Source organism: Emydura macquarii, unplaced genomic scaffold (assembly GCF_026122565.2).
Source record: "Emydura macquarii macquarii isolate MOO-44397 ecotype Brisbane River unplaced genomic scaffold, CSIRO-AGI_Emac_v2 contig_1110, whole genome shotgun sequence".
In the NCBI taxonomy this organism is placed as follows: Eukaryota; Metazoa; Chordata; order Testudines; family Chelidae; genus Emydura; species Emydura macquarii.
In genome coordinates this window covers 365,757-384,094 of record NW_027131247.1, presented here as the reverse complement: position 1 = coordinate 384,094, position 18,338 = coordinate 365,757, and the positions used below count along the sequence as shown (strand labels likewise).

Genomic DNA, 18,338 nt, shown 5'->3' with positions numbered 1-18,338 from the left:
TAGTCTCGTATGTCACAAGTAATGCCACCAAAGCCAATGGGATCTGGTACTACTTGGTGTGAGTAAGGATGTGACACAATCTGGACCTACAGATAGCAAGGGCCCCATTTCTCTTCTCACATTTTTTACACCGGCATAATAACTTCCATGGAGTTACTCCTCATTTACCCAAGTCTGAGAGACATGAAACTCAGACCTATAGGATCCCAACACTGGTAAGCTAAGCAATTCAGTTAATAAGAGCATAAATGGAGCTCTGGGTCAGTTTTAACCATGTAAATGCACGATCGATCACCACTGGTGAATATGAAAGGTTCATCTGCAATAGACATCGCAGTGCTAATGCGGGGATGTTTGGGTCAATTCCATGTAGAGTTTTCTTTTTCATTGACCTAACCCACACAGCATCTGATTCATGTAGTAGGATTACAGCTAAAAGCCAGGGCCGAGTACTTTCAGCAGGCAGGGATTTCTGGGAGGGGTGAGCGGGGTGTGTGTGTGTGACAGAATCACGTGCTTTCCCCAGAAATCAGCCATCTCTGTGTAATTGAGAGAAATTCATTAGTATTCTGCCAGAAAAGGTGACACTCCTGCCAATGCAGAGGGCCTGCTCAGGGCTTATTGAAGCTCCCAAAGTAGCCAGGAAGTGTGACAGGAGTGGTGCATAAACCTTGTGCTGCCCAGGGAGGAGTTTCACCCCACGCACTTAAATTGAGGTCCGACAGATACAGAGCTCCATCCCACCAATGTGCAGGGCAAGGCGCTACAGGCAGCAGTGTGCTGTGACAGAGCTTAGGAGGCGGGGTCCTGGAACACACCCTGCTGCAGGGATTCTGGGCTATTTCTAGCTTCTGGCAAACAGAGGCTAGGGACGCCCAGAGCATGGGGCTTCATCCCTGACCATTTTGGCTAATAGCCCTTGATGGACCTAGCCTCCATGAGCTTACCTAGTCCTTTTTAAAAAAAAAAAAAAACGTTATAATTTTGGCCTTCACAACATCCCCTGGCACCGACAGCTTCAAGCAGGCCTGCAAGGACCACTGCGCGGGGGGACAGGTGTGGGGGAAGGCCTTGGGAGAACAGCCACAGGGAGGCGCTCAACCACAGCTTCCCTGACAAGTTCGGGGTGGCCCAGCCCGACCTGGAGCCCATGCCCAAGATATGGGCCCTGATCAGCTGGATGCACGCTACTAGATTTTCATTAGGGGTACGTAAGGAGGTAGCTACCCTTCTTCAGCTCTAAGCCGGGTCAGTGCTGTTGTCACCCTGCTGGTGTCAGGATGGGCGAGGTGCGTTTTGCCCATGCAGGGTAACTCCACCTCATGACGGTGGCGTTTCAAAGGGCACCTGCCACGGCTGTTTGCTGGCAATTATGCTGCAGTGAATCAGGAGCTGGCTGAGCCAGCAGCGCGGGGCACGTGGCCCATTTGCGATGCTATGTATCCTTTTCAAAATGCTCCTTTCTGGAAAGGAAGAGGAGGCTGTGAGGCACCAGGGTTGCTTATTGACACGCCCAGCTTCCTCCTCTGTAAGATGGTGGTAAGAACATCTTACCCCCACATGCCCATCTACCGCAGGTAAAGCAGATCTTGCAACTTTTGCTCATATAAATTGAATAAAGGCTGCCTGCTTAGCAATCCTACATTAACAACTGTAAAGCACTTTGAGATCCCCAGATGGAAAGCGCTAGAGACCTGAGGAGCATTACAGCCACAACCTAGGCGATCAAACTTTCCAGCCAGCTCAGCATTCTGTAAATGAAACCACATGGTTGGAGGTATTGCATATGTCAATGACCTAAAAGTGGGGGAACATGGACCTCTTCTGGACATCTATACACATTACAAGTGACAAAGAGGCAGAAAACAGCTTTTGTAGTCGAGATAGTTGAACAATTTTTGCTGAAATGTTTTTCCACTGCAGAATGCCAATTCAATTAAACAGATTTTTTTAATTACATCACATTGATCCTGGTGAAATTTCATGTAGACCAGAACTGGGGAAAAAAACTTAGGAGAAACGCCTCGTTTTGATAGTTTGGGAGTGAAAAGTTACTACAGATACAGAGTATCTACTTTGTGAGTAGTTTAAAGGGGCCTTGGAAGAAGGGGAGCGTAGCAGAGAATGGGGGAAGGCTACTTTCTGCAATGGTTGCTCTTGCAATAAATTGTCAGCCCCCAGCTGGCTGTGGGCCCATGCACGGGTCCAGGAGTCAAGGGATCACATCCTCAGCTGCTGTAAAGCAGCATAGCTGCAGCAGATCATCCAGTGGAGGATTAGGCCTGGGCTTTGTACAGACAATACTCAGAGAAGATGGGTATTTTGCATAATGGGGAGAGAAGCCAGGAGTACTAGGCTCCATGTGGGAATTACTCTAGGTTTACATCTGTGGACATGAAAGCTAAATACAGCCCATTGTTTGTTTGTTTTTTTCACTCCCATGGGAGCTTGGGGCCCAACTCTATATAGAGAGGAGCATTCTCACTAGCCAATGTACATCCAAAGCTTTGTCTTAGTTACATGACATGAGGGGAGATCACTTTGACCCTGTCAAAGTCAATGGATGTTTTGCCATTTGAAATCAATAGGGCCAGGATGTCACCCAATGGCAACACAGGTCAGTCCCAGCCACGCTACAAATTGTAAGCAAGGCAGGCTCTCAGATACTGCAGTGATGGGGGTCCGTATAAGTAGGCAGCTCGATAGATAGGATGCCAGTGTTGTAAGTAGGATCTTTGCCTAGGTAGTTGTGGTCTATTTGTGCCTTGTGACTCACTTCCATCCACACCTCCTCATTCAGTAAGACACCCTATTTTTTAAACTTCAGGAATAGTACAAGAGCTCAGCCTCTGCTAGGGAAGAAACTGCTGGAGTCCAGGTTGCAAAGGAAATAATAATACGCTAGCTGTACAGACACGCTCTGTGAAACACAGCTTGCATTAGTTCAGGCTGCCAATTTGAAGTCATGGTAACTTCCAGCCACAGGGTGGACTGCATAAAAGAGAGATGAACAAGGTGTGGCTGCGGAGAACCTGAGAAGAGGGATTTCCGGGTGAGCTGCCTAGGGGAAGGCACACTGCTCACAGTCCTCAGCTCCAGGCCCTTTGTGCAAAGGGAATGACACGACACTATAATGTGGAGGGGAAAATGCTAACAAACAACATGGGGATGAACACCTTTTTGTTTGGGGCATTTGTGCTCTTTAATTTTGTACCATGCTTAGATAAACCACGGTTGCCAACCTTGTATTTTAGTTTTTACTGACCTGAAGATCTGAAGTTGTTTGGTTTTTTTTCTGATACGGTGAACTTTTTCCTGACATCACTAAAAATACCATAAACAAGACAATAATGTCCCAAGCATGTACTCTCTCATGCTATTCTGTACATAGGAATTCAGAATTATGCAATTGTTTTAGCTGCAGTTAATTGATCAATCAGGTTGCTCCAGCACTTGCACCAGGAAATTGTCTGCGACACTCTCCAAAAACTTCCTGGATTGTTTGTGCTCTGCTGTATTGCTCTTCCAGCAGATGTCAGGGTGATTGAAGTTTCTCATGAGAATCAGGTCCTGTGAACTGGAAACTTTCCCTAGTTGAGTAAAGAAAGCCTCATCTACCTCACCCTCCTGGTCTGGTGGTCTGTAACAGACACCCACCACGACATCATGCTTATTGTTCTTGCTTCTAAGCTTAACCCAGAGACACTCAACTCACTTATCTCGTTTCATACTGGAGCTCAGAGCAGTCATAGTGCTCGCTTACATACAGTGCAACTCCTCCACCCTTTCGCCCCTGCCTGTCCTTCCTGAACAGTTTATACCCATCCATGACAGTGCTCCAGTCGTGTGAGTTATTCCACCAAGTCTCAGTTATTCCGATCATGTCATAGTTTCTTGACTGTGCCAGGACTTCCAATTTCTCCTGTTTGTTTCCCAGGCTTCTTGCATTTGTGTACAGGCACTTGAGATAAGTGACGACTGGCCTATTTTCACAGTTTGAATCGGGAGGCCTCCCCTGCTGCACCCTCCTCCTTCTGCTTCCTCGTGGTGTTCCTCTTCCCCACTTATCTTCGGGCTTAAGTCCCCGTCCCCCGTCAAACCTAGTGTAAAGCCCTCCTCACTAGGTTAGCCAGCCTGTCTGCGAAGATACTCTTCCCTGTCTTCGTTAGATGTAGGTGTTCTGGAGGCTCTGGTATCATCTGCCCATGAGTAACACCTCCACCATCGCCCTGTTCAGCCAGGGCAGGGGAGCAGCTACCAGGATCAGCAAACCCAGCCCCTCAAACCATCCACAGTAGCAGCCCCGTGGCACAGGCAGCCCCTCGGCCCGAAGCCCTTGAGGCAGCCCCCCCCCTCACACCATGACTCCCCCACTCCCCCCCTCTTCACTGGGGCCCAAACCCATTTTCATTCTACCAGCCCCTTCCCCAGGCTGGTGCTGGCTCAGCCCCGCTGCCAACAGAATTGAGCTAGAGGCACCATGGGCGTCTGCGGCCATCCCCAGGCAGAACCGGGCACTGGACGATAGATGGATGCTGCCCGTCCTTGGGGGGGGCCAGGGGCAAATAGGCCCCAGATTAGTGGTGCCCAGGGACCAATGGGCTCAGAGCAGGAAGGATGGGGTGTGAGGCCCAGGTGAGCAGAGGGAAGGGCAGGGCCATGACTCCAGGTGTGCCTACAGACTCCCCCCAAGCTGGTACAGCAGCGCAGGGGGCAGGTTCACAGGCAGCCCCTGAAAGAGAAGCCCCTAACCCCACAGCACCAGGCAAGGTTCTATGAGGGGCACTGGGATGGGGCAGGCCGGAGGCCCGGCTCTGCCCTTCGGAGAACCGCAGCACGAACCAGAGCCAAAGGAAGCTGAAACCCATCAGACGGGAACTTCAGCCGCACGCACACAGGGCAGCCACAGCAGAGACATCAGGCAACGTTTATTCAAACACAGTCTTTGCACCCGCCAGCCAAACCCTGCCCGTTTGATGGAGTGCAGAGCCAACACATATCACACCTCCCAGGGCAGGGCTGGGCGCAAGGGCTCCTTCCTTCCCGCAGGCCGGGGCTCACGGCAGCCAGAGCTGGGAACGTGAGGACGTGTGACCGGCCAAGTGGGTCCAGGCCCAGCTGCATGGTTTCAGTGGGAAGGGGAAGCAAAGCAGGAAATAACCCCCATGGAGAGGGTGGTTCTGCTGCCCAGCTGGCTCCTAGCCTGTTTGCACAGAAAACACCAGGAGCAAGGCCTTGGATGCACTGGAGGGTTGTGCCAGGCAGAGCCCATTGCCCAGCACCCCCCCCCCCCACTCCTGCCTTACCCCATCCTGGCTCCAGCAGCCGCTCTACTGCCTGGAACCCTCGCCTGGAGGTACAACTCCTGGCATCTCCAGCAAACTGGCTGGAAGCTGGTCCTTAGAGATTGGTAGGTGTGCATGGCTGGGGCCAGTGCCTGCATCACCAGCAGCCGAGTGGAAAGGAAAAGAGGGGAGCTCTCCAGGCAGCAGCCTTCATTACCCACCCCCTTTGGAAACGAGGGAGCAGTCAGAGAAGGGAGCAGTCAGAGACGATCCAAGGGCAAACATCCCCACACACTGCTGCCCCATTGACTTCCTGCCTGCTGTTCCCCGACACCTGCCCCGTCCCAGCCTATAATGGAGCCAGCCCCCGGAGGTCAGGGACAGCCCACCGCTCAGCGTATTTTGATGGGTGACCTAAGCAGAGATTTTGAGCCAGGGCTACAGAGGGAGATCGTGCCACCCCGTGATGAAGTGCACGCCAAGCCAGCCATGGGGCGTCTTACATACACCAAGTCACCGCCCCCCACCCAGCAGAACTGTGAGGACCAACATTGGCAGCTGTCCCCCCGCCCCGCCCCGGCCAGTCTGAGCCAGGCACCCACCCCACCCACTAGAGACCTCAGCCTCTGCTCTGTAACTCCCTGTTAGTGGAGTCTGCCTCAGCACCATTCCCTGCCCCGGCTGATCGCTCCCGTGTCATAGCCTCTGCCCCAGCCAGAAGATGCTGCTTCCCCCCTGCCAGCTTCCAATATCTCAGTGCCGGAAAAGGCAAGAATAAGCCCGAGCCAGGTCTAGGGAAAGCTAACTCCATGGACGCCAGCTGAGAGGGCGAGATGGTAGGAGGGGGCTCTGCTCAGCCTACCCCTTTGTGCGGAGAGGGGACATGGACAGCACCTTCTAGGATTTCCGCCAGCCAGGTGGGCCACCCTCTCCTGCAGTGGGGAGATCTGGGCCTGGCCAGATCAGCGAGACACCAAGATGGGGGGAGAAGAGCGTCATCCCTCCCCGACACAGGCCACGTTACATCACACACACGCGCGCGCACGCACGCACACTTGGCACAGCTCCCAGCGCAGAGCAGCTTCTGGGAAGCAACACAGCCCCGGGGCCGGGGCCGCACGTTAGGACTAAGTGATGGGGGTGCTGGCTGATGAAGCGGCCTGGTGAGGACAGACAGTAACTGCGACACAGCTTAGAGACCCAAGAAGGGGAGGCAGTCACTCCCCAGCCCAGGGGAGGGGAACTGCCAGGCAAAACACTGACGAGAGGAAAGCATTTGCCCCTGCTCTGCACTGACTGGAGTGCCCCCGGCACCTCTCTCTGCTCACTGCTAGGGGATGGGGATGCAAATTCCCCTGCAGCACAGCTTGATCCCCTTTGCTTGGTAGCAGCTGTTGGGAAAGCACAGCCATGAGTGCCCCCTCCCCAGCCACTCACACTGGACAGCTGAACACGGGGAACAATGGGCGATTCCAGGGCAACCTCCTTCTAACTTGCTGAGACCCCAGCCCCCTCATCAACCCCGGGGCGCATCAGGGCTAGTTCCCAGAACACTGAAGCCTGTTCTCAATGCTCCACAGAGGCCCACATCCCTCACTCAAGGGTTCAGTCGCTGGCTGGGCATAGATCAGAGGCTGAGCTGCTGAGGCCTCAGCATTGGCTGGGCTCAGTTATTCTCTAGTGTTCGGAGTGTAAACAGCAACGTGAACCGAGTGCAGGCCGGGTCTGATCTCTGGAGATGAGACGCAAGAGCCCCCAGCCAATCCAGCACTGCAATTACAAGCCAGATGTCAAAGCAACAAGCCCTTCAGGGCCAGGAAGGGCTCGCAGGAGTACGGACATGATGTCTCTTCCGCCCTCAGCACTGTCCTTTCGTGGGAAGGACGGTTTAACCAGACAGCCCCCGGGTGCCAAGAAAGCCCTGTCCCAGCCCCACCGCCCGCAGTGGTGCAGCCTGGAACCGGGGATCCCCACCCACGAGCTGTCTCTTTTAGTCCCATGTACTTTAAAGGTCTGAGCGTGAATGAAGGCCGGGTAGTCGGGAGCAGCAGTCTCAGCTGGCTGGGTCACATGATCTTGCAGCACGAGTTCTGCTTTCGGGCCTGGAAAAGGAGAAAAAAAGAGTTGAGAGGCTTCTCACGGGAGTCCCCCGTTTGGGGAGTCAGCCAGGCCCCGCAGGGCAGGCCGAGAGGCCTGGTACCAGGCTCACAGCCAGCTCGGCACGGCAAGTGCCAGGAGTCAGCAAGACACGGTTCTCCCAACAACCTGCAGCGACGCCTGCCCCTGCCCCTGCCCCTGCTAGGGGGCCGGCGAGTCAGAGCAGCCAGGCAGGCGGGGCTTGCCCAGCAGTATGGAGCTGGGAGGAGGTTTCAGGCTCACTGGCTGAGGCGAGCACAGCTGCAAGGCCATGGCTTTACAAGGGAACATTGTGGTTAGAAGTTCAGTGCCCGCCCGCACACACACACTATTCTCTTCCGTTGGGGAAACCCCTTCGCACAGCACTTCTGTAACACACGGCCCGCCTGCCACGGGCTGGGCATTGGGCCATCGCTGCCCCGTCAGCTCCCAGGGCAGCAGCTCAGCGAGACAGGGCGCAAACGGAGTGGGCGTACGGGGCCCGGAGGAGCTTTATAGTCTCGGTTAATGAACCTCCAGCCCTGGCAGCTGTGAAAGAGGCACCCCAATGGGACCCAAGACGCTGCTAACTGGCTTTCCAAAGCTACCGCCCAGGGCAATGGCTTCCCTCACTCCAGCTCCACTCAGTGTTGACCCCGGAGCCTACCAACCACAGTCTAATTTACCATACGAGTGCCTGGGCCGAGATCTCCGCACTACCAAGTACACCCCCAAAAAAGTCACTGGACCAGACATCCACCGCTTTCCCCTTCAAAACCCTTCCGTAGCCGCTACACCAGGCTTGCTGGAGGAAGGCAGAGGCAAGGGTATTTCCGAGAACCCTCCTCCTCTGCCGCTCCCATCAAAACCCACCTCGAGGGCCACCCAGAGACTCACAAAGGGAGCTTCCAAACAAACCCAGCACTTTAACTCCACCTAGAAACCACTATGCTCTTCGGAGCGGGGCCCGCTTTGCCCAGCACCTGGCACATGGGGTCCGGCTCCACGGCAAGGGCTCCGAGGCACTGGCACAAAGCAAACCATAAAGTCACTAGAAGCCGAGGCAGTTCAGAGCCCTGACAGACGGGGGTGCCGCACTCTGTGATCCACACAGTTCCTGAGTAGTTTTAGGCGCTCACTGAGGTGCCAGAAATGGAGATCCCTGCAGCCAAGAGCAACTGCTGCAGCCTTCTTGCCCAAGACACGTGTGCTCCTGGCAGTTGGGATCAGAGGAAAGCCCTGTGGAGAAAGTCACCATCCCCATTCACGGTTCAGACCTCTCCTCCACCATTTCCTCCACACTTAAGCATCCACTCAGACCCAAGTCCCCCCTACAGGCCCCAGCGAGCCCCCATCAGTGTGTTAGATACCGGGGTAACATTTTTGGGAGTGCCTACTTAACAGGATGTACGCCTGGAGGTTTTGCCCTGTGTAAGCCACGCAATGACGTGGTTAAGCAACAGCACAGCCCCCGACACAGCTGGCCCTCTGACCTCGCCAACCCTCCCAGGCGCCTCACGCTCGTCGGGTGGCAGGGCTGATGAGCCGAGCCCCAGAGACACTTACAGTTTTGTAGAAGTGTTTCGAATGCAGCCCCAGGACCTCCGACTTGGCCACCAAGTCATCCAGCTTCTCCCCACGCTCTAGCAGAGACTCCATGGTGTTGTGCTGCAGATGGAGAGAATTGACAGCCCTGCTGAAAAACCGTGACTCCAGCCAGCTGCTGTTACGGCAGCAGAGCCAGATATTTCAGGTTTGTCCCCCGCTTGGTTATCAATCTCCAGCCCTAGAACCCTCAGGGCAGCCCTCGCCAGTCTGTGAGCTACGGGCGAGTGAGAGGCAGACGCGGTCCAATCACTACCAAGTTAGTTTCCATTCAGGACACGGCCATGCCTGTGTGAACGGTGGCATCACCTTGCCCAGCCGACAGCCCTGGGAGGTGGGGATGTCCCAAGGAAGTCCACGGTAAATAGCACGAAGAGGCCTCGCACAATTCAGTTTTAAGGGCTAGTGATTTCTTGGGTCCTTCCATCTCTGCTTTCCTGGGGAGCCAGGCTTCCCAACAGCACCCACATTAGAGAATAGGGGATCCAAGGCCATCTCGCTTTTCCCTGGTTACCCTGGCAGCATGAGGGTGGGGACTCAAATGCAGACCCTCAGTCTGGTGTTACGTGCACCCTGATCTCCATTAGCCTGTTCTCAAAGCTACCTTCAGACTCCCGCACATCTGCTCATCTCTGCCCACCTGCCAGGTAATGGCTGGGAACCCACACAATTCATGACAGCTAGGGCATCCCAGGAGCTCAGGCCAGTCTGGAGGCAGGTTCAGCTGTCGTCATGAACGGAGACCGGGTATGTCCACAGCACAGATCTTGGGCAGAGTCGAGCACAAAACCGAATCCCAGGAGGCTGAGCCAAACAACCCCCCACTGACGCTGAGGTTTTGCAGCAGCTGCCGCCCCATCCCTTTGCCACTCCCAGGAAGCCCTCCTAGCTTCATCTGCCTGCACACGCGGCCCTTACCAGAATGATTTTGGTTTCGTCGAGCTCCGCTTGCACTTTCGTCATCGCGTCCGCCTCACGAGGATTCTTGGAGGGCAAGAAGACAACCTGTTACGCAGGCCAGTCCACTCCAAGGCCAGGGAGCTTAGCGCCTGCAGGCCCACGAGTCCAGGCGCATCAACGCCGGAAGCTGGACTCCCCCTCAAAGCCCCCCAAGCGCACAGGGAGACCGTCTTTTTACACGGCAAAAGTGACAGGTCTCAGTGGAGACCGGAAATGGGGCTGACATTGGTCAGAGGGATTGCTGGGGGTTCGCTGCGCTCTGCCCAGCTAGCGGCCTTCCGTCTCACACTCCCAAGAAGGCCCAGAGGACAGGAGCAGACTGCAGAGCTGGTCTGGACAATGCATATACTGGCACTTTATCCCACAGGCGGTGAGAGGGAATGGACCTAGTCATTCCCTCAGGTGCTCAGCCAGCCCCATAACGGCAGTGGTTCAGCACCTCACTATTGCTGGTGTACCGATCCTCACCACCTGTGAGGCAGGGCAGCCCTACGGGCCCTGTTTTACAGGCAGGGAACCGAAGCCCAGCAAGGCTCAGTGATTTGCTCAAGGTAACACAGGAAGTGTGAAGGAGCAGGGAGTTGAAGGCAGCACGCCCAAGTTCCAGGTTAGATCATCCTTTTCCATAACAGCTGACTGCTCCTCCCTCTTCCCTTCCAACCAACCGTCAGTAAGCGCACGTTGTACCTGGTATTTACTAAGGTAACCGTCCAAGGCGGCATAGGGAATCGTGGCTGGAGATCCTGAGGGCCAGTCTATCCTACTGACCTGCCTGGAGAATTCATCCAGCACCTGCAATGAAAAGCAATCCTAGAGGGGAGCACGCAGCTGTCCTCCCCACTCATACACCCCCAATAGGACAAGAGATCCCAGAGCCATTCCTTGATATCCTATTCTCCGCCAACAGAGGGAAGCCAACACTCCTGTCTCACAACCTAGAGAGGCTCTGTACCAGCATGTGCCTCGAAGGAATGCAAGCTGGGAGTACATTAAGTGGTCCATGAGGAGAAGGTCACTAGAATTCAGATAACATACTGAGGACTTCCCCCCTCCCAAGAACCCCACGGTCTTCACTGACATTCAGGGGCGTGACTAACAGCAGTGACTATAGCTGATGCATGACCTCTGCCTGTGTAAGTTCTGTCCAATTTGTAACACCCAGGCACCACTTCTGAACAGTCTAAAGCCTGGACCAGACTGCAGGATGTTTCTGTGAGGATACACACTCACTAAGTACCAGGCTAAGACCTTCTTTCTTGGGCTCTTAACCAGGACTGAACTGAGGTCAGTCAAAGTGAAATGCACTAACCCAGTGAATCACCTAGCCCATGAAGAAGTCTCAGGCCTGGACAGATCCTACCCAGCTCATTCCTACCATCATGTACCTAATCTGTGAGAATTATGTCGGCAGAAGAGAAAAGATTTGTAGAGTCTCAAACGCCCAAGCAGCAAATAGCTTTTCAGCTAAAAGGGAAGGAAATTCAGAACTCTGAACACACATTCAAAATCCTTCCGCCGTGCATCATCCCAGCCACACACCTTATCTCCAGAAACAAAGAGAACCCAAAATGGAATCTCTGGTGCTTACCTTCTCCAGCAAGGTGAAACACACGCGTGGTGGATACTCATTGTCTGCGATCACCACTCCGGCCAGGCCATCATTTCGTACGTACACATGGCAGAGGTATTCTGAGGCAAGGTCAAAGGTTTCACAGATAAGTGCACAGCATGGGGTCGTCAAGCGGCGGCCATGGCAACCCACATGTAAAAACCAGCCGACTGTCGTGGACTAGCACTCTGCTGTCCAAACTAAGATCTGAGGTTCACCATTTGGCAGTACACTTCCCAGCTCAGAGGCAGCACACGGGCTTCACTAGGAAGGCAATAGACAGGGATGGAACATGCTTCTCCCAGGGAAGATCAGAGGCACAAACACACTAAGTTAGATCATTTATGTACCACCACAGCACACACAGTGCGTGACAAAGGTAAACCGAGGCAAAGCATGTACAATCTAAGTTAAACAAAGGTAGGGAACACACAGCTAGGCCATTCCAATTGTTTAGGTTACACGTCTATTGGTTTTGGGGAGTTAATAATTAATGACTCACTATTATATACTGTTAGTGTAGGTAAGGGGAGGAGTAGACAGATTTTAGAAGGTCCTTGAGCAAGGAGATGTGGCACGCAGGGTGTTCCAGGTCTAGGGAGGCGAATGGAATAAGGCTAGGAGTCTGGGCAGACAAAGGTGATGGCAGAGAGAAGGGCACAAATGGGGGGATAGGATGAGCATCACAGTGCACAGCCTGGAGCGCAGGGGTGTGGAGTTTGAACTCCATGCAAGAGAAGCCAGCAGAGGGATTCCAGTGGAGCAGGGATGAGAGGCACAGCAGCGGCCTAGGAAGCTTCACGCTAATCTGTGGGCTGGAGATGGGAGACCAGACAGGAGACGGTTGCAATCGACCAGGAGTGCACGTGTGGCTCAGCTCAGTGGCTATGCTCGTGCGGAGCTAGGGGCAGGTGAGGAATGAAGCTCCAAGGCAGAGTCTGGTTGTTAGGCACATTCCTGCGCTTACTTGATTCTCCATCTGGGCTAGCAGAAGCACGAGTCAGCCTGTGACTTGGCTGGGGTCCAGCATGGATTGAAATCCAGACTCCTCCCGCCTCTCAATCCTTTGCGCACCTCCTGGCCACATGAAATCAGTACTGCCAGAGACCAATATGGCTGCTCAGGAACCCTGAATTTATTCCATGAAAGGAGGAAGTTCCCAGATACTCAACAGCACACACAAGAGAGAAACGGTTAACCTTTTGGTGCCATGGGCTGGATTTCTCATGCACAGGCCACAGTGCCATTAGGAGATGTCACAGCTACCTGGGCAGAGGAGAGGACATGACATCAACCACCAGGAATGCTCAGTCCTGAAGGAGCAGCATGTGTGGGTGTCATTGTTATTGTGGAAATTCCTACACGTCATGCCACACCGCAGGGTGGATGTGAACAGACAGCAGAGCCTCATCCAGCCTGGACTCCAGACATCCATTTTTTCATTAGGCAATTTGCAAAGAATCCTCATCAAGCAATTTAGGCCAGATGTCTGACTAATCCTGCAAGACTTGCATAGCCAGAGAAACAGCTCCTTCTGATTGCAATGCAAAGGGAGGGGGCTGCCAGCAATGGAATTCTCTGGAGAAGCCAATGCCACGGGAAAAGTATTAAACTCTACAAGGCGCAGAACGCCAGGCTCACACCTGCTCTATATCTCGCAAGATGCAGAAATCTGCATTCTGGTAAGTTACCCACAGTAATCCTGTGTGATCAAGGCCATTGTGTCCTCTTACCTTGTTCCTTCACAGACGCTCTGCTGCCCAGCTCCGAGCGCTCTACAATCAGTTGGCTCGTGAAGGTCATGAATTCCTGAACACTGCAACACACACAGCATTTCATTCCTTGAAATTCTCTTACAATAGCATCTCCCCACCCCCAAACAGACCTATTGGCACAACAATGCCAAGACCTAAGTGATTTTGCCAGCAGACAGAGATGCTGCTATATTAACTCACAGCCAAACATGCGCTCGTGGAAAAACTGTGGTGCAACCAATAAAGAGGTTTCCTTTAAAACTTGCATTCAGAATAGCACTTAAGATATTGCCTTGGCCACTTTGAGAAAAGGGACCAACTAGCAAGAGCCTAACTACAGACCCAGACCACTGGTGTCAGCTCTGCTGATTAACACAAATGGAACATGTGATACAGAAGTCTTCACTACTAACATGGAAGAGCACCAAAAGCCATTTATCTTGGTTTTTACTGCAAGTAAAAGCAAGGAAGGAAAAGACTATTTATTTTCCTTTAAGGAGAAGGGAAAGGGAAAAGAATGTGAAAAGTCACCATCATTTCAGTTTAAAAACACTCAAGTGCCTTTAATCTTTCCCTTAGTCTCAAGTTCTCTTCCTCAAAGCTTTCTTCAAATTGCACGTCCTCTTGTTCTGGCTTTAAAAGGAAGTGCACTGCGTACCAGAGCAGTCTCACTAATGCAGCATGCAGTGGCACTTAAATAGAGAGGTCATACATTCACTCTGGTTGATGTAGTTTTGTGGTCCACACAGTATACTCAGATTCTGCAAAAATTTAGGCTTTCACTTCAAAAGTACATTATTTTCAGACCTCTCAATTAGGAGGATAGCCTTGAAAAAAAGAATAAACCAAAAACCATGAGAGCCTGTAGCACTTTAATTTGTTAGTCTTTAAGGTGCTACAGGACCTCTCATTGGTTTTGCTGTACACAAACTAACACGGCTACCCCTCAAGAATAAACCAATAGCCTTGTCTTGAGTCTGCAGACTGAAGCAATCACAGAGAGAGGTGTAAACCGACCCCATCATTTCGAACCCTGTAAGCAGCAAGATTCCTGTCAGTTTCACACCCACTCCTGAGGAAGACTATGAGCACAGGCAGGCACTGGAGTTATTCACAGGGAAGCACTGTGCTTCAATCAGTAGAAATCTCTGCTTCCCCCAGTTGTCAGGAAGCTTTGGAGGACTGAGAAAAGACACAGATTCTTCCCCTTTCAGCTACTGGTTTGCGGGGGGAAGGGGCATTAATCAACTATTAGTCAGGCATATGAAAGATGGTGCTTCTAAGCAGAGTCCACTAGGCCAAAATCCCAGCTACTGCTCTCTTCCTAGGGGCTTCATGTGCAAGGATCAGCAGGCTTCTAGTTAGAGCACAGGCCTGGATCGTGGTGAGGATACAGCCTAGCTAAGAATCTGGTAACTTCTTCAAGCACCACAACTGTTTTCAGTGGGATTATTCTCCAGTAGTAAATCAAGCAGCTGATGAATATGTCAAAGGTAGCAGTGTCCCATACGTTATTTTCAAGTATTCTAACTGACCTTTTTTAATAAGTTATTGAGAGCAAGTAAAAAAGGGCTTCTGTAAAGGATAACTTAGCTCTCCCTATAAGCTCTTTTACTGCTATCTTATTCAACCATCTTCCCCATCCCACAATAGCTCGCCTTCCCTCTTTCAAGTTCCAGTAGCCAGAAACCTGCCTTTATAACAGACCATTCTAGGTACTAGGACTGATGAAAGCTATATTTGGCGTTTCTGCTGGAATTGGGAAATCCCTTCTACAGGTCACATACTTGTTAAGACCACAAGTTGTGTTTAAATCCAACTGTTGCAATGCATTTAACACTTAAGGCAATTTCTATACTCCCACCTCTATGGTATACAAGTTGATGAAATATATGGATGAATGCAATAATATACTGTTAAAATCATAAATAACAATATTAATATGTAGTAAGCCAGTTTGTTTTACCTATCTTCAGTTGTAGAAAGTGAAAGTTTTAAGTAGTCAATTAACTTGTTACTATCTACGCTGTTTAATTTTTCCATTACTCAGTCTGAACAAGGGAATAAAAAGTCAGTTTCACTTTCAGATTCTCAGTAAAGTAAACATAAGGTTTCCAAAACCTACAGGGGAAGATTTGGTCAAGAAAGTGTTTCCACTGGAGGTTGAAATTAAAAAAAAAAATTGCAGAAACATTCCTATTGGTCTTCAGTTTTGTAATACAGGCACCAGCTGATGTATGAATTTGAAATTCCAAGCGTGTGGGGGTTTTTTAAAAAGGAACAAGTCCAAGGTCTGCTTTATGTCATATTATAATCAAACATAATCCCTGGTGACAATCAAGTCTGAAAACACTCAAATTACAATTCTGATAAACAGATGTGTGTGTGGGGGGTGTAAAATTAGGTATCATGTGCAGCACCTGACCACACTGTCTCTCACCTGCCCCTGCATGTTTAATTATGACATTTTAGTAAGTCTCATGAAAGACATAATTGGAAAAGATTGCCATGAACTAAAAAAAAAATAATTTAAACGTTCACTTTAAAATCCCAGTACTTTTCCAGGATCAAGAGACGCTAAAAATTTAAGACAAAATTTAAATTTTAGACTACATTTTTTTTTAAATTCCCCTAACGCAACCCACCATCAAGTAAAAGCCTCAGCAGGTCTAAGTGTCAAGAATGGCCATCTTCAAATCTCAGTTATTTTTGTTGTAACCTTGACAAAGGAAGTAAAAATCTCTAAAAAAAAATATTCTAACAATGGTATTTTTCCCCCTCAAGTCCCCCTCCCTCATTGCATCAGAACGACAGAAGAGAGTTTGTTTATGCTTTAAAAGCAAGTCACCTTGGGCAGTTACCAAGAATGGAAAATTTCAGTCCAGAAGGCAAATGCTTCTTAAAATCATGAGTACCTGAAACCAGGAGGTTAGAAGGGAAGTTGTTTTGCAGCCAGACACTTGTTAATACAAGTGCTTCTTTCTAGAAGCTTTAGGGGGTATTACTCATCTTAATGGTTAGGGGGCTGTACTTCTAGTGCTGCAAGGTTAACTGATGTCAGGGCTACATGGATAAACTCTTCTGTAATTACAGATTACACCCTAATGTTGAGAGAGTTGTGACTCAACAGCATGACAAGGAGTGGGGATTAGCATTTAGTTTTGAGCACTCCGGCCTGAAGTGATCAGCATTATTCTCTGCAGAACCTAAACACCCTAAGCAAAGGGGACATGCCTGGCCTGCATAGTATGTCATCACAAGTGGGAAGATATTAACAATTTCTAAATACAAATTCAGTGATCACTACAGCAATCTTAGAAGCCCAGCTGTACTGGTAAAGCAAAACACACAAGTCATCTCCCATTTATTTTTCAAGTCTCTTCAGAAGATGTTTGTGTGACTTAGCAGGTCTTCCGACACATTATCTAGGACATGGATTACAATTCATATCAACATATGCTCTCATTTTGTATACCCCTCTACATCAGCCTGGCAAAACCTGTGAGAACATACCAGTGCAGGCACTGATCTAGTCACAGGCTTTTTCTCTGATAAGTAAAAAACATCTTATTCACCAGTTTAAAAGGTCACTCAAGCTGGCTGTTGCAAGGCTGTATTACAGGATTGAAAACTCAAGGAGGATGCAGTCTACCTATCTGAGGTGTCTCCATGGACCCCGTTACTGTAGCATCTGACCACCTCACAAACCTCAGGCAAGGGGGGAGCTGAATGTGAGTCTCCCAGACCGCAGGGGAGTGCCCCAGCCACAGGGCTGAACAGCAGGGAGCGGGGGGCAGGAGTGGCAGGGCAGGGGAGATGAGACGGGCGCCCCCGGGACCCACCTGGTTCTCTGGAAGAAGCTGAAGGAGGAGAGGTCGTAGGCCGCTTTCAGCAAGTGCACTCTGGGCTCCCCTTTGTACAGGAGACTGAGGCTGTAGAGCTTCATCCTGGCGCCTCCCCAGCAGCCGCCTGAGCGAGAAGGACGGAGTCAGGGCGGGGGCGGGAACCGGCCCCACGAGACGAGACGAGACCCCCCCCACACCAGCCCGGGCCCGGGCCCGGTGCCCCTCCCCCAGCCTGTGCCCCACCGCCCCCCGGGGGGGTCCGCCCGCCCCGCCCCGGCCGCAGCGGGCGCTCGGACGGTACCTGGCGGGTCCCGCCTCCCTCCTGCGGCTCCGGCAGTTGCTGCGGCGACCTGACGGCGCGGACCCGCAAGAAGGGACGCGACTAAGGAGCCGCCGCCGCCGCTGACCCGGAAACAAAACGGAAGCGGCCGGAAGTAGCGGCGGCGACGGCGGGTCAGTGCCACGGGGCGCTCCGGCAGCGCGCGTGCGCAGGCAGCCCGCGTGCGTGCGGGGGACCAGCCAATGAGCGTCCGCCTGACAGCCAGCCTCGCCTCCCCCTCAGGCCGGCGGCGGCCAGTCAGCGTCGCCCTGACATAGGCGTCTCCCGGAGGGGGAGTCTCTGTCTCTGGCGTCCTCCCGCCCTCGGGGAGTGGGGCGGGGACATGGGGCGGGTCCCTTGCGGGGGCAGGTGCCAGGGGGCGTGGCATGTCCCCTGGGGGGCGGGGCAGTTCCTTGAGGTGATAGGTGCCAGGGGGCGGGGTCCTGGTGCACGTGTCCTGTGTTTGCATTTTGAAAAGGTGGTCCCCCATCAGCCCCAACCCACTGGGCTGAGCGTTGATATACCAGGGTCGGCCCCCTGATGTGGGGGTTGGGCCCCACTATTCCGGGGGGGACACCCTACACCAGGATGAGCCCCACCACATGTGAATAAGCCTCTTTATAGGTGAGGTTAATCACCTCGGTACCAGGGTGAGCACAAACGTGCTGGGATAACTGCATCCAGACTAGGAGCGACAGATCTCACCGTCTTGGTTTCAAGTCAGTATGATAGCAGTCAGTGTTATACCACGTTAGGTCATGGGTGAGGCTTTGTTTGCTGTTTACGCTCTTCCACAGAACAGAGAACCCCACTCAGAAATGTCTGCATCCAGCCACAATATATTTT

The 18,338-nt window shown here is 52.0% G+C and overlaps 1 protein-coding gene across 1 annotated transcript; it reads right to left on the bottom strand.

The window, feature by feature from the left end:
• Nucleotides 1-5,079: 5,079 nt before the first annotated feature.
• On the bottom strand, nucleotides 5,080-17,617 carry YKT6 (YKT6 v-SNARE homolog). The gene is made up of 8 exons (XM_067545816.1): nucleotides 17,475-17,617; nucleotides 17,171-17,297; nucleotides 13,308-13,390; nucleotides 11,554-11,654; nucleotides 10,653-10,757; nucleotides 9,924-9,989; nucleotides 8,967-9,068; nucleotides 5,080-7,387 (listed from the first exon to the last, which is right to left on the bottom strand). Exons 2-8 carry the CDS (start codon nucleotides 17,272-17,274, stop codon nucleotides 7,352-7,354), a joined length of 597 nt encoding a protein of 198 aa, XP_067401917.1. The 5' UTR covers nucleotides 17,275-17,297; nucleotides 17,475-17,617; the 3' UTR covers nucleotides 5,080-7,351.
• Between the last annotated feature and the right edge of the window lie 721 nt (nucleotides 17,618-18,338).